We start from the raw sequence: 15,171 nt of genomic DNA, 5'->3' as shown, positions 1-15,171 counted from the left end.
GGCACTGTTTTTGGCAGTATTACTCATGATTATCTAGTATTAAGAGCATCACACTACTGGGTGCTCTGTGGATGTGCATTTTTTGTCTGAAGCAGCTTTCAGCCTGCCTGGGACACAGACAGAAGAAGTCCAAAATAAACACTGCACATTTGGGTGAGATGAGCTGGTGGAATTCGCACAGCCAGTTCAAAACAGTAGTTTGAAAAAACCTCCCTGGTGGTGTGTTGGTGGAGAGATCTGAGGAAGGGATGGTTTTCAGGTCATGAGAAGGATGCTGCTCCAAAGGACATGGATGTTGGTTCAGAGCTGAAGAGATGAAGGGGTTTTTTAGCTGCTCAAGGAAGACCTTTCAGCCAGGTGAGGCTACAAGCACATTAGGTGCTTAAGTGGGGTGAGCAGCAGACTCCAGTGGGAAGGAAGTGGCAGGCAGAGAAATCATAGATGGAATTCGTTTAGACAGCAGGAGACATCTGGGCTGCCCATGTGCAAAGCGAAAGAAAAAAAAAGAAAAAAAAAAGAAAAAGAGAAATAAAAAAAGAAAAATAAGAAGGGCCCATTAACAATTATCAGAGAAGAAGAGGGATAAGTTTGTGAAGTGGAATACGTCTAAGCTTGGCTAACATCCAGTCAAAGGGAGCGTGATAACAAACTACAAATATTTGGAAAGCTGTAAACATTGAGGCAGGCTGGAAACTCCAGACTGTGATGCATGGGGAGAGTAATCAGAAGAAATTGCAAAATACAAAAATAGAGCTAACACAAAAAAGCTTTGATGTTGACGTGTATAACCTCTGTGTTAAGGGAATGGGTGGAAATACCCTAGAGTTGAGACCTTTTCAAATGAGAAGATTAAAGAAATATCAGTAACTATACAATAGAAAATAGTTCCATAATAGTAAGGGGCATGGATAAGGTTTCTCAACAAGTCTTCCTCACTACTTCTCCTAGAATTGTACATAGGAAACTGTTCCGTCCCTTATTCATTTATAAAATATATATGGCCCAATATTCTGGCACACAAACCAAGAAATTTTCCAAGCCTTGTTTTGAGAAGTCCTCACTCCACTGCTTTAAAAGTACATCTCAGGGCAATTCCTAGCCTAAACCATCCTGTCTGTTTTCTTCAGTCTTCTTGAAAATATGTGCATTTTTAAACAATGAAAGCCATTACATTTTGAAACAATTTTCCACATTCCAATTGGCTTAATATCCTCATTCACGAGCTCACCAAGTAGTTCCCCTTCTTCACCGAGGTCTCACTGGGTCATGCCTCTGATGTAATTTCAGTTGTCAGTGCCTTGAAGGAGTGGTCACAGCACCCTGAGGGCAGTGGTGGAGCAAAGCCACTTCAGAGGTTGCAGCTGAAGGCTGGAAACAAGTAAGGAGCCAGGACAGCCTTCTGAGCAGCCTCATCTGCTTGATGAAAATGGTGTGGCTTACCCAGACTTCATGTTCATATTTTCTCTTGCCAAATTCCTGGTGTGTCCCTCTCATGTGGTCTGCACAGAGGTCAAGACATAACCAGAGGGTGAGAGGAGTGAAGGAGTGCACAGCCAAGAGTGTATATGTTGTGTGTATATGCAGTCTTTATTATGAAGGGGGGAGCACAGTGCTAATTAACCAGGGGAAGGCTTCATGGACTTTTTAGCCCTTGCTTCCGTTGGTGTAATGCCAAGTGTAGAGGGTAGCCTTCTCTGAACTCTAAGGTCTCTGAGCTCTTAGCAGAGGTCTGATGAGGAAGGGCTCTTTGAACAACCTAGCACAATGAGGGATGTGACAATTCCAGTGAGCCCCCACAGTAGCACCTCATCTATTTAAGTAAGGATGCAAGGGCATGCAGTTTCTGCCGCGAAGATATTCAAAGGCTCCCTCCACAGATCAGATAGGGAATGAAGCACTTGGGTTGCATCAGGCGGCAGTTAAAATTTAGGCATGAGTTACCTGAATCCTTCGGATGGATGAGGCACCAATCTGACTTACTAGTGATTTAGGTAAGCAGAGACTATTCTCAGGGCCATTCCCCTGATGTGACCAAAACTTGAAAAGATGGCACAGAAAAAGGTCATGGGATCGTTAAGCGTACAGCATAAGGTAGAGTGGTTTTCTTACCTTCCTTTTATGCACCTGTAAATAACAATCCTGGTGTAAGAAACAGTCTGAGCAAGAAGAGTTTGCAGAAAAAAAAAGTTCAAATCACTGCTGATCCCTGTGTTTCTGCGAGCAGTTTAAAAAGCATGTTTTGTTTGAGGTACCTGATCTGGAGTCTTCTGAATGTGGAAAGTGTGGGGAATGAAGGAGTTCAGTACAGCTGCTGCTTTGCTGTTCTAATATCTCTCTGAGTCCCTTAAGACTCACAATACAAGTCTTGTAAAACACATCTTTCAAAAGCATTTTGTGTATACTTAACAAAACCAATTTTATATGCAGGGAAATATTGAGAACAGAGAAATTTGAGCTTCCTAATTTAACTTTTAAAACTTTTCTCACCTTTGCTTCCCATGTTAGCGTAGCTTCTCAGACAGATGTGTATTTCTTGGTGAAAGATAAGCACCCATGTATATCTCTATATTTCAGGAAAAATAAAGCTTCTACTTTCAAAGCAGTCCTCAATGTGCTGTAATAAGGTATGAGGCTTATGACCAACTCGTGCAAATGTGGACTCATCAGGGCCATGTTGTCCATGCATCCAGGTTTAAATGGTGAACAGACGGCATGTTCAGCTGAGCTCTTGGGGCCTGGCTGAGCCTTACATGGATGTCTCTCATGGTACGGACACTGAGTTGCTCATCTTCCTTGAGCATTTTTTCTGTACCGGGTCCATCCCTTGTCATGGTCTGCACCAGGAACCAGCCCTAAAATTCTGGCCTCTCTCTGGTCTTCCTAGCTTCTAGTGGCAGGGCCAGATTAGGTAGCAGGCAGTGAGCAGCAGAAACACTACCATGGGTCCACTGCCTGTTTTACCCCTGCCAGTGCCCTGAGACACTGGGCTGGTCCTTGCCCTTCAGCAGAAAGACCCTGTGGGGTAACTGCTGCCCATGGGGTAAGGAAGGCCCCACAAGTAGCAGAGCCACCCATTTCAATGCAGCAGCAGTAGGATCTCTCCATCTTTCACCCTCCTCTTCATCCTTAGGGTTGCAAAATCCAGGTTTTCCAAGGCTGCTGTAAAACTGTGAGCTAATCCTGGGGAAAGATGTAGTTCTAAGACAGGTGTCCTGGACTGGTTCGCCTGTGAGCTACCCATGGGCTACTGTAGGATTTTGCTCTTCATCACGAGGGGTCTGCATCACACCATCTGCTGTGACACCATCTCGGTCCCAGGATTTGGACCCTTTCTTTTAATGTCAGGATGTTGTTCATTGCACATGATAGCAGCCAGGCAACACAATCCGGAAATCCTGCAGTCAGCTCTGTGAGCACTGGGGATGCTTTGGAGGCCTCCAGACATGTCCTTGCCAATCTAAACAAAGATGGTTGTTTTATCTGGATTTTTAAGTGTTTAATTTAAAGGCGGTTCAACAATACACTTACCATTTTTGAGTTGGAAGTGCACATGAAGTAGATAGCAAGCATGTGTAGAGGTATTTCCACTGAAAGGCAAGCTATTCTTCTGATAGTCAGCATGTAGGTGTGCCTGCCATAACTTTCTAAAATAGTGACTAACCTTTTCCAAGAGTTCAGTTTTTCTAACCTTTCCATAAGTTTTTATTTTTTAAGAGATATAAACCCTACAGTGCTTATTTCCCAAACTATCACAAGGCTTATGATGCCACTGCTCAGGTCTCAAACATTAGTAATATAATCCTGTGTTTATAAACTGCTATCAAGACACCCATAACACAGGAGTCTGGCAAGTAGGCTCCCATTGCACAGCACTGATTAATGCTCCACAGAATGGATATGCAGAACATTTGAAATAAAACTTGAAACCACACCCATTTTGTCTGAAGAAAAGACAAAAGAACAGCAAAAAAGCGGGATACGGTTGGAGGTCTGATCTGTCTGTGGTCTCTGCAGTAAAATGCTGCCTGCTGTGGACAGCCACTCATAAATGTCAGTGCTGATTTTCCAGACCAGTTCTTCAGTTGGTGTTGCAAAAAAAATGGAGTCATGCCATTAGGCACCAGATGTAGTTTTGGGGCCCTGGGTACCCCTGGGTACAGAATGGGAAGCCTCTAAATCTAGAAGAGAAAGAAAACTTCCTGCCCTTTGTAAACATCCAGGCTGGACTGCAGTGACAAATTAATAAGCTATCATACACCCATTCTAAAGTGAGGAATAACGGAAGTTATTCATTATTCACTTTATTTACTAGTAATTATACAGTATGTATTAATAGCAAGGGGGCATGGTAATTGAATATATGATTCAGTATGAAAATACGTCTCAGGCTGAGATTATACTGCATAATCTGACGGCAACAAAAGATGATTTCTGGGTACCAGTATTCTTTCTAGAGGCCTCCTTTAGACTTCATTTTCAAACTTGGCCATGAAGTTATCAAAGAATTGGGCATGGTTGCAATCTCTGGGCAAACGAAGCTCAGGACAGGAATGGCAAGGCACTGTTGGAGAAGGGTGGCAAGTATTTCAGCAGAACTGTCTGGAAAAGAAGATACACAGCACCTGTCCACTTTGAACTTAGGCTAAGCACTGCTGTTTGGTCCTACATTTTAATGAGTGCCAGATTTGGTAAAACAGATTTTTAAAACAAAATGCCTAGCATATTTTACCATGTTGAACAGGAGATCCGATAGGCATGTCAGGAGCTAAAAACGGAAATGCAAATGCAAACTACAGTGTCAATCTGAATTGCCATGCTAGGCCAAGCTTATTTTATTACATACATTCTGCATTCTAAGTACTAATATGTTCATAATGTAAACATTAAGCATACAGAGTTAAAATTCAAGGCCACAATATTTTTGATTGTCCCTTTTTTGTGTCTTTGGTTGGCCGAGATCAACTCGTAGTGTATAAATGCATAAGTTATATAATAATTATATAAAAAGGAAAAAATAACATTGACTTGTATACTTCATTCTGACAAACGCACAGCGTTCGCGACTCAATAAAGAAAAACTGGCGCCCGCCTAACAAAAATACTTCGATGATTTCTGATTTTGGCAGTCAGGGGTTGTCTCTTGCTTTAACCAATAGAAAACAAACTCCCTTAATAACAATGAGGTTCTAACTGGTAACTTTTTAAATATCAGACACAATTCCAGTTTTACTTTTTTTAAAAAAGAGATGCATATTTTGATTTCTGAATTCTCCTGCTTTTCCCTTTTTCCACCTGTTTTTTATTACTATAAAATCAAGTCTGTTCCTCCTGTAATACTGGGAATGGTATGATACTGAGCAATATGTTTCACAAGTCCAAACAAGTGTTTCTTCATAGTCCCAACGCTACTATGTTTTCAGTCTTTTCAGTCTCAACTGGTAAAGAAGTTTCTTTTCTCACATTGTCACCGCCTTTGTCCTCCTCTTTCTCCTTTCTGCTTCCTCTGTCAGGTGCAGGCCTCTGATCTACAATCATACACTTGCCCTTCAGCACATTCTCATTTCCAATGTTTGGCTCAGGGTTCCTGTAATACTGTCAAGGAATCTTAAAGTTTGGGTTGTCTTCACAGTTTGAGTAGCTGATAACACTCTCATGAATGGAACTCATTTTATTTTAACTAAAACAATGCCGTTATATCCCAAATCAGTTTCCACACTAAACTAATCTCTTTTGTTGATATGTTTCCATTTTTTAAATACAGGTAGGGTTTTTTCCCTTGTTTTTACCTTCCCCCTCCCTGTTTTGTAATGTTTCTTATATTGTATGTTAGGTCACTATAGACTTATCCTTATATTGCTGTAGTATTGTCCCAGTTTTGCACTAGCAAGATATCAAACTTTACACGTAAGCTTATCAACTTTTTAAGACCACTAGCTTTCGTAGGTTTTCCTCATCATTTCATGCTTTTACCTACAATAGTCTATTGTTGTTTGGTCCACAGAGTCGATGCCCATATACATTACATTTTAATATCTTAATACTTCTTGAATATCTCCTTTAAATCCAAACTACAAAGAGTCTTACTTTTTTTAATGTTTGTTGTGTTTTTTTTTTTTTCCCAGCCAAACCTTCACTTGTCTCTTTAGGCACTTTTAATTCACGGACTCCAATAGAGTTCATTGCAATTCACCAGGGACTGGATCCCAGCAAGAAGTGTCTTTGTTTTTTTCTGATGTTTCTTTTTTCTCCACTTAGTAGTAGGTGCCAAGATGAGAAGGCATATGAGCAGCTGGCAGCCTGGTATTGGGATAGATACCTCCAGTTGGTGAATTCCAGTATGGATTAGGGGCAGCAAAAAAGCTGGACGACGTTACAGGCAAAGCAGGGGGGTGGGGAGCTACAAAGTTCATCTTCTGAGGATGTGCATGGTAAGAGCTCATGTAGGGGAGGTCTGATGGGTATTTGTACATGGATGACTCCGGGGGGTGAGGCTGGAGAGCCTGAGCAATTCCATGGAAGTCAAATTTGTAGGCGTAGCGCTTACCATGAACCTTAGTCATAATATTTTTATCATAGTAGTAGCGAAGCGCACGGCTGAGTTTGTCATAGTTCATGTTAGGCTTGCTTTTCCGCTCCCCCCAGCGCCGAGCCACTTCATCTGGGTCAGTCATCTTGAATTCCCCATTTGTGCCCTCCCAGGTGATGCAGTTGGAGTTGGAGCTGTCTGAGAGGAGCTCCAGCAGGAACTGCCACAGCTGTATCTGCCCACTCCCTGGGGGGGGGGGGGAACAAAAAGGAAATGTCAGGACTATTGACCAATAATGTTAATACTTCAGTTCTTCCAGGCTCTCATATAGGACCCTATTAGGAAATGTCATTCTGACTTCTTACTCTGAAATAGTTGTCTCCTTTCTCCCAGCCCTGTCTCATGAAATCCTGAAGAGCAGAGATAATGGTAATGTGTCATGTTTTCCCTCATCTGAGTGGCAGAATGCCATTACATGGAGATTTGATCGTTACCTAATGTCATTCCATGTAGACAACTGATGGGGAAATAATACAGCGCTTATTTAGGAAACTAATCTCTAAAGTTCAGGACAAACAGCTTTCACTTGCGTAACATTTTGCTTGTTCTCACAGCATTATGTTGCAACTGAATGTTCTCTGCTATGGAATAAGCCTACACAAAATGGAGAAGTTTAGAGAAAGCTGGGCTCATGCCAAACCATATCATCCATTTGCAGCATTTGGGGAAATGCAGAACGGAAACTTATTAGCTTGCTGTTGCACTGCATACAACCATAGGGCAAAACATTTGCAAGAACAGTGAAAAGGTCTACAAAATACATTATTGTCATCATTTTGTGTCAAATAAGTTTAAATTATTATTGAAGTTAAGACTTAAAACTTTTTTTCCTCATTCTTCTGCCAATTTCATCTTAAAAAGAAGATATTTAGTCTGCTGTCAACTTTGCAGAAGTGTGTTGCCCAGAGTTATAGGAATGAAATGTGACCATTTTAAGCAATTGAAAGTAGATTTCAAAGGGCCTTGCCACTGATATTCATGCTAAAAGCTTAGCATTTCTTAATCAAGAAGCACTGAAATGATGCAAAATACAGCTGAAGCAGCTTGCAAGGCAATCTGTTTCACAAGCACAATGTCAGCAGAATTTGCCAACCAGCTTGTATGTGCTAACTTCTAAGTACATCTCTGACCAGGAATAGGTCGGGTTTCTTTTTCTTTTCCAAACCAGATATGTGGGTATAATAAACAAGCTTTCCTTTAGAAAGCTTATAGTAGCGAATTATAATATCAAGCTAGAGTAGCATCTGAAATCCATTAGCAGTTTATACTTCAGTGCAACTGAAACCCATATTCTTTTAAATGATATTTATCCAAACTATCCTTAATGAATTTCCTCTGTTCCATTAACATGCATTAAGTAAACAAACAAACAAAAGAATCCATGGTATGAGCAAGGCATGCAAGTTTTAATACACAAAACATAACAAGAGGATTAGCCTTTGAAAATCAATAAACAGTTCACCACTGGACGAAACACAACTTTTTGAATAAGCAATCCAACACATGTTCTAACATAAACACTTGCCTTCCAAATGTAAAATATAGTCCTATGAAAATAAATGGTTGCTGTCAATTTCCTTTTAATGAGAGAGTAATTCCACCAATTTATAAACACAGAAAACATGTTAAAGCACAGGAATGATGGTGTGTAAGAGCTCTGTATCTAAATGTTAAGAGTATCCTCATCCAGATCATGCCAGTGTCTTCCACAGTAATAAAGTCTACCAAACAGATGCTTGACAAAATTATAAAAGCTGGGGTTTATGAACATATTAAAGGGAGGGAGGCCCCAACTTCCAGTTAAGATCAGTGTCACCCAGAAACCCACTGCCTTATGCCATTTGGAAAATTTTATTCTTAATACTTAATTGCTTTCCTATGCCACGCAAAACTGTTTGTTTTAGCTTACAAATAAGCTAACCTAGAACTGTACTTGATATCACTTGGGAAAAAGTGAAAGGAAATCTCTGAGTACTTTGGCAATTTCGTGCCATGAAAAAACATATACAATGGTTGTAAGAAGACACGTGGTTACTAGGGGTTGAGGAGACCTGCAATGCGGAACAAGGAACATGGTTCCCTGTGGCTGTTAAACCAAGGCAAATAGGAAGTGGATTTACAGTGTCAAGCCATTATGGCAGATTATTATGTTGATTATGGTGATGTACAGCCACATCCTCTGGGTTCAGAGCAGAAGCAGTGCAATATGCACAGTTCACAATCAGTGTTATTAACTCACCAAGAAGGTCTGTCATCTTTAGCTAAAATGTGCTACAAGCCCCTATCCAGAGTGCACCCTGTTGCCTTCTTCTTAAAGTGGGAGAATATTTTTTAAATGTTTAACTCAATTATTCTTTGCAAATAGATTATGCTTTCCTGTTTTTCTCCCTATATAATTTATTAAACTCAGTATTTTTTATTTGTCAAGGTCACTGTGGCATTGTACTGTGTATTAACAAAATCTGGGACACATGATGCAGACTGGTAAAAGACTCATGCCCTTCTGGAGGGGTAGCTGGAGGCCAGATGGGGTATCTTACAGCACTTAACAAAATCCTGATGTTTAGGCAACTGAAGTGAACTCCTATTGATATGAGAAGTTCAAATACCTTTAATGAGGTATTTGAGTGACTGAATGTAACCATCTACTTGAGAACTATTTGGATAGCTCTCTACAGAGAGCTATATTAATTCTGTCTCTAATGAAGACAACGGGAAATAAGATACATAACTTATATGTAGATGCTTACAGTAAGATACGTGACCTTCTGTGTCTTAATCTGTGACCTCAGTTCCACCATTGTTTAATTTAGAAACCTAATCCTGCAACACAGTGGGTATAATCGGCTTCCACTGAGTCATACAGAAGAGTGGTAAAATCTGTCACATCATCTTCCAGGTCTGGCTTAAAACTGGAGATACTAGCAGTGAAAACAAAATCTCCTAAATCAGCAAAATCTCTTCTCACCTGGATTTGCAAGTCGGCTGCTGGTCGGTCCAAGAATCTGATATGGATCTACAAAATTGTAAAAGAAAGGTTTAAAATCATGTAGCAATGATGTCAAATATTTTAGGTGATACTTTTTATTTTTTAACTTTTTAAGGGGCAGTGTATACTGCCTGATGAGACTGCAGGTCCAACACTGGAGAAGGCGGTTCCTTTCTCAGCATTGCAATATTTGCATGTTTTGCCTTGAAATTGGGTATGCAAGTGAACAATTGCAAGGATAAACATTTGCCTTTTATACTGTATTAGGGTGCACAAGCATATAGTCAGATGCACCAACAGGCACCCTTTGATTCTATCGACCCTTGTGGTGTGCCAGGGCCCACAGGCACAGATAGGTAATGGGGTAAAAGTCCCCTCCAGAAAGGACAGTGGCTTCTCTTCTTGTGAGGCCGCAGTTATTTTCTCACACCATTGCTAACTCCTTCTGTGCCGAAACAACCTCAAGAAGAAGGCTGAGAGTGCATGGCGAGCCCAGGCAACGTGGTTGGGTCAGCTCTTTGTCACTGTAGTCCAGTAAGAGATCCCTGCATTAACTTTGCAACCAGGATTTTCAGAAGAGCCTGTGCCAGCCACACAGTGCCCACAGCATCTCAATGTTTTCCTCAAAGGATTCCATCCAGAAGTGAAAACTTAATTTCCTTAAGTACAACAGAAAAAAAGGGGAAGCTGTGGCAGAAGCACAAAAACCAGAGTGATGGGCTGCAAGCACAGCCTGAAGTGTCTCTCTTGAACAACCCTATCACTGGGCTGCCTCATCTCTGGACAGATGCTCTCAAATGGCTGCCCATTTTACAGCCAAGAAGATAATCAGGTTACATTCTTTATACATGTAAAAGGTTACATTCTTTATACATTTAAATGATCTGTGCAGCTCATTCAGAGTCATTAAATGGTCCTAAAGACTTACATAAATCATCAGTATATTTCTTGGAAGATTCTTATGGTCGGAAGGCCAGATTAGATAAAACGCTATTTGGGCAAAAAGCAGTGCAATACTTCCCAGGCAGCATGCATATGAGTTAATGAGATGTAGTCATGCACACAGTCTTATTTAGATATGACAAAAAAATAGAATAAAGATTTGAAATCCATGTGATAAAAACAGGCTCAGAGTCTTCTGAGCTAAGAATATCCTCCAAATCTCTTTTATTTCCCATTTCTACCCTTCTGCTGTTAACAAAAGCCATAATTGACTCAGAATCTCTGTAGTGCTTTCTAGCTACCTGTCCAAAACACAGTCAAATTCAAAATAAAGGACTAGGTCCTACCCCATGGATTAGCTGCTTTGAAAACAGAAAATGCACCCATTTTGCAAAACCGCTAGTTTACAAACTCATAAACTTCTACTTTCTCCTCAGTTTCCCGATAAAACTGAGAATCCTTCTAATTTTCCTGTTTAATATCCCAAAGCACAGTGCAAATAAATTTCTCTGTGCTGTAATCCATTTTCATTTCTTTGCTCATGCATGTTTTCCAACTGCTATATCCTTCAGCTACTGTAGAGTAGATGGTCTTTTGACATCCTTACCTTCTACCTTTTATAGACTCATAGAATGGTTAGGGTTGGAAAGGACCTTAAGATCATCTAGTTTCATCCCCCCTGCCATGGGCATGGACGCCTCACGCTAGACCGTTGTACTTTGTTTAACAGTTTTTTCACTCTGCAGTCATCAGTGCCATTAAACATCACTAAAAGCATTTGTCAGTGGTGATGGGAGACTTCATCTCAGATCCAGCTGTAGAGCCAACTCATACACATCTGGGTGCTTAGTGGCCACCAGCTGGAGATATCACTTGTGGTCTAAATCAGACATTGCAATTTGCTTCTGGTTGGTAGATGATAGCTGTCCTCATCACACTCAGGAAACTCCATCAGACCCAGACATAATTCAAACAAAATAAAACCCACCTAACTGAGGACGCTGGTCTTCTGTTTTGGGAACTGTTGAGGGTGATGGCTGAGTAGCTGAAAATGGAAAAACCGTGTAGTTATTTTTTCAAGTAGTTATATTTTGGAAGTAGTTATATTTTGGAAGTTGGGCACCAAACCTGTGACAGATCACAGGCCAGGGGCTCCTGCTGCTCACCACTCAATGATGGTCACAATAGGATTTAGCTTTATAAGACTATAGGGTCAGGGACCTGATGAAGCCTGAGTTCAAGGAAGAATGTGGCTGCCCCAGTGACTCTACCCAGTATTGTTTATACAGAGCCAACAGGCTTTCCAGCCATGGCACAGGTAAAAATCCTTCAGAGCTGAATGTTGAAGCAGCTTCTATCACTTCACTTCAGAGTCTATCCAGGTTGCACCAGATGTGCATTAGGCCCACAGGCTAGACATCTGCAGATGCTTTTACCTTTTGACTGAGGACTGGGGTGGGTGTGACTCGTCCATGCCGATCTCCTGGCTTGCTCGTAAGGCAAGTCTGCAAAGGAAAGATGCACTGGTTAATGCAGATATGAAATAAAGTTCTTACGTCCATGAGGGGCACATTTCTAGGGGACTCACAGGATTGAAAAAGATACTGAAATAAGAAGGATATTCCTTGTTAAGAACCTTTATTGTCTTTATTGTCTCTAAAATAACAGCATCACATTGTCCTCTGCATTGCTCTTTAGAGAAGCCCATTCTTGTTAGATGTCTGAACTGAACTGAAATAGCTGGTAAAAATACTCATAGAGTCTATAATTTCCAAAGGCTCAGAGTGCTCCCTTTGGTCCCCTTCCTCAGCCTGGAGCACCAAGGAATGACACACTCTGTACATCATGGACAATTTATGCTAGAGTCTTGCAAGGAAAAGTTCCCCAAGAGGTCAGAGCTCAGATTAAGCATAAACTGTGTACCACTTCCTCCCAATATCAGCACGTAACAGTATTTTCTTTGAAGATAGATTTTAGTTTTAGAAACATAATATGTGAAAACATCTTAAATCTTAAACATGCTTGAATGTTAAACATGTATATGCACACGTATTTCTTCTAAAAAGTGGACTGCTTTTTCCCTGCTTCATCTGTTTAAATATTCCTTTCTGCTTCCTGAGACAAGTTCCTTAACTTTATGTATCTAAATTTTTGTTTGTCTTTTCTTTCATCTGCTCATTAGTTCTATTTCATTTCAATGCTTTGGCACATAAAAATGAATAAACTAAAACAAAAGCTTTCTTCATAAAGTATATGTAATAAATTCAAATGTTTGTTTTACCTTTTGAAATCTTCTGTAATTGCCTCTGCTTTTCTATGGCCGGCTTTAATACATTAGCTAAAATTGCTGCCAAAACCAGAGACTTCTGTAGACTGCCCAGGATCTCAGGAAGGCAGTAGTCCCCACCTGGTACTAAGTTGTTGTGGATGACTTTATTCTTAACAATGCTTGTGCTTTATTTTAGAAATGATGTCTGGAAATTAAACCACTTATGAAGCAAAGAAAGAGTCACAGACTGGCTCTGTGGAAACAGATGTATCTCTGCCCATTCCCAAGTGTTATGAGCAAAAATATCAATGGAAATAAAGTGTAATGTGAAATTCACAACCAATTGCCTTTAATTTATTCAGTCTGTTTGGCTTGTGGAGCAGACTGGCACTACCAGCGCTGTCGTCTCATAGAATCTTACACTTTGAAAACTTTCGTTTTGCTGAGATATGCAATTTATCTTTGCATTGCATTTGAGTAACTTGTGATCTTTTATCCCTGATTTCTTGAGAGCTATACCATAATCTTGTCCTTCAGAAACCTGGCAAAAATTAAGTGAACTGTACAAGTGCCCATCTCTGAGCATAATACTGGTGTGCAGGTGAATCATTGTAACATGCAGCTGCCCTGACCAGGTTGAGATTGGCACTATTATTAACTGTTGCAGTTAGAGATAACTCATGGTCTGAGGAATTTATCTTCTGGAAAAAAAAAAATAAAAATCAGAACTACTCTGGTCATGTTTCCAGGGGGTTCTGAGTTCTGCCTGTACAGAGGGGTACAGGGCTTGGCTGTGGGATGCTTGCATGTGTCTTGTTCCATTCTGCCATGCCTGGCCAGTACTCTACCTCCATGGCAGCCTTGTCAGGGAGATTCTGGTGAGATATGGAACCTATTTCCCCCCCACCCCGAAAAGTCTCCTTTGCTCTGCTCTTTTTTGTAGGTCTCCAAATTATCAGACACCTGCCCATGGAGTGGGCTGTGTGATGCTGCGTGCTGTACTTGGTGGCACTTGTGTCTTGAAATGTATTTGGTACAAATTTAGGACTGTGAGAAAATTTTCGCCTTTCAACTCGACGCATCTTCTGGTTTTCTGACTACACCCTCTTCACTGAAAGAAAAACCCAGCTATCAGCCTTTCTTGAAATAGCACCAAATTCCAACTTCATTCTTAGTTTAGTATTGTGTCTTGATAAACAAGTTGCTATCCCAGATAAGCAGATCTGTTCTTATTCATGAGATATTAGTACAACATGTCCTTATCATGGACACATCTTTGATGGCAATGCTCCTGTTTGATGAGACATGTAGACAAACCCATATTAGGTCTTCCTGAGCTCCAGATAGCTTCATTGTATTACTTACAGCTTGATGAAACCTCATGTTCTGTTGTAAAGGTGACTGAAGAAATACGCCCTTGTCATTGTAGTTGATTATGGGCCTTGCTCATTTCCTATTTTATATTGTAGTGCCTTAACAATGGCAATGCTTAAATACTTTCTCCAGAATTGCTTACCAGGAATTGGCTAATTCCCATTTAGCATTATGTATTCCCACCCCTCAGTTTTGACCTTTTTCATGTCAACAAGTGATTGTCTCTGGGGTCTGCCATTGCTCTCACATGAAGGGAACTTCGCAATGGAAAAGCTGCCCGGCAGTCTAGTTGAAATATGACATTCAACTAAAAGGAAAGCCACCAAATAAGCCAACAAGTTTTCTCAGTTTCTTGAGAGAAAACTGAAACTCTGCAAAAAAGATCTTATTTCTTTAACAAATGAAAATTCTGAGTTTAGAGATGTTTGCCAACTTTCAAGTGTAAAAGATAAAATGATACTTTCAAAATCACATGATAGTTTGCTGTAAGAAATGTTTAGTTTAGTTAGTCCCCAGAAGAATAGGGACATCCGACATCCAAACTACAACTCTTACAAGTAATTGTGTAAACACAGGAAGATGTTGACATAAAACACTTAGTTTTGTAAGTGTCACTGTGAATGTGATTTAGATAAAAATAATGAAATTAAGGAATTCACCATGTCTGATATGGGGTTTAGAAAATTTTACTTCAGAGAAAACTGCCTTAATGTTTCATGAAAATGTCTAACTTCTTTTTGAATATCCTTACTTCTAAGACCGAGACTAAGACTGAGACTAAGCAGCTATTCTGTGATACACTTTATTTTGATAATTATATCCTGTTCCTCATCCCCAGGCCCTGACTTGAAAAATTCTAAACTTACTGTATCTTTCAACATGCTCAAAAGATTTTCCATATTTTCATGGCTTGCTCTAAGCACCTTCTAATTCTGCAAATGGCTTTTTTGACAAGGAATAATTCACAGTTTTCTGTTCAAGGCCACACTGCTGATTTGTTTAATGGTACAG

At 40.3% G+C, this 15,171-nt stretch overlaps 2 protein-coding genes across 6 annotated transcripts in view; one reads left to right on the top strand and one right to left on the bottom strand.

Annotated features, from left to right (window-relative positions):
• The window catches only part of KCNJ15 (potassium inwardly rectifying channel subfamily J member 15), a 271,050-nt gene that overhangs the window by 53,191 nt on the left and 202,688 nt on the right, over positions 1 to 15,171 (top strand). The window lies entirely within an intron of this gene.
• ERG (ETS transcription factor ERG) overlaps positions 4,282 to 15,171 on the bottom strand; it is a 106,708-nt gene continuing 95,818 nt past the window's right edge. For all 5 annotated transcript variants that reach the window (XM_061453561.1, XM_061453563.1, XM_061453562.1 and 2 more), the window contains 4 exons: positions 11,954 to 12,022; positions 11,506 to 11,562; positions 9,555 to 9,602; positions 4,282 to 6,772 (listed from right to left, as the gene is read on the bottom strand). In XM_061453561.1, coding sequence (XP_061309545.1) covers positions 6,252 to 6,772; positions 9,555 to 9,602; positions 11,506 to 11,562; positions 11,954 to 12,022 — 695 coding nt within the window. In that variant the 3' untranslated portion in view covers positions 4,282 to 6,251. The remainder of the gene's footprint in view (positions 6,773 to 9,554; positions 9,603 to 11,505; positions 11,563 to 11,953; positions 12,023 to 15,171) is intronic.

This window comes from Pezoporus flaviventris, unplaced genomic scaffold (assembly GCF_033815535.1).
Source record: "Pezoporus flaviventris isolate CSIRO_AGI_PZ_B2104156 unplaced genomic scaffold, CSIRO_AGI_Pfla_v1 ptg000015l, whole genome shotgun sequence".
Taxonomy (NCBI): Eukaryota; Metazoa; Chordata; class Aves; order Psittaciformes; family Psittacidae; genus Pezoporus; species Pezoporus flaviventris.
Note: the sequence above shows the minus strand (reverse complement) of the source record. Positions and strands in the feature narration are given on the sequence as shown.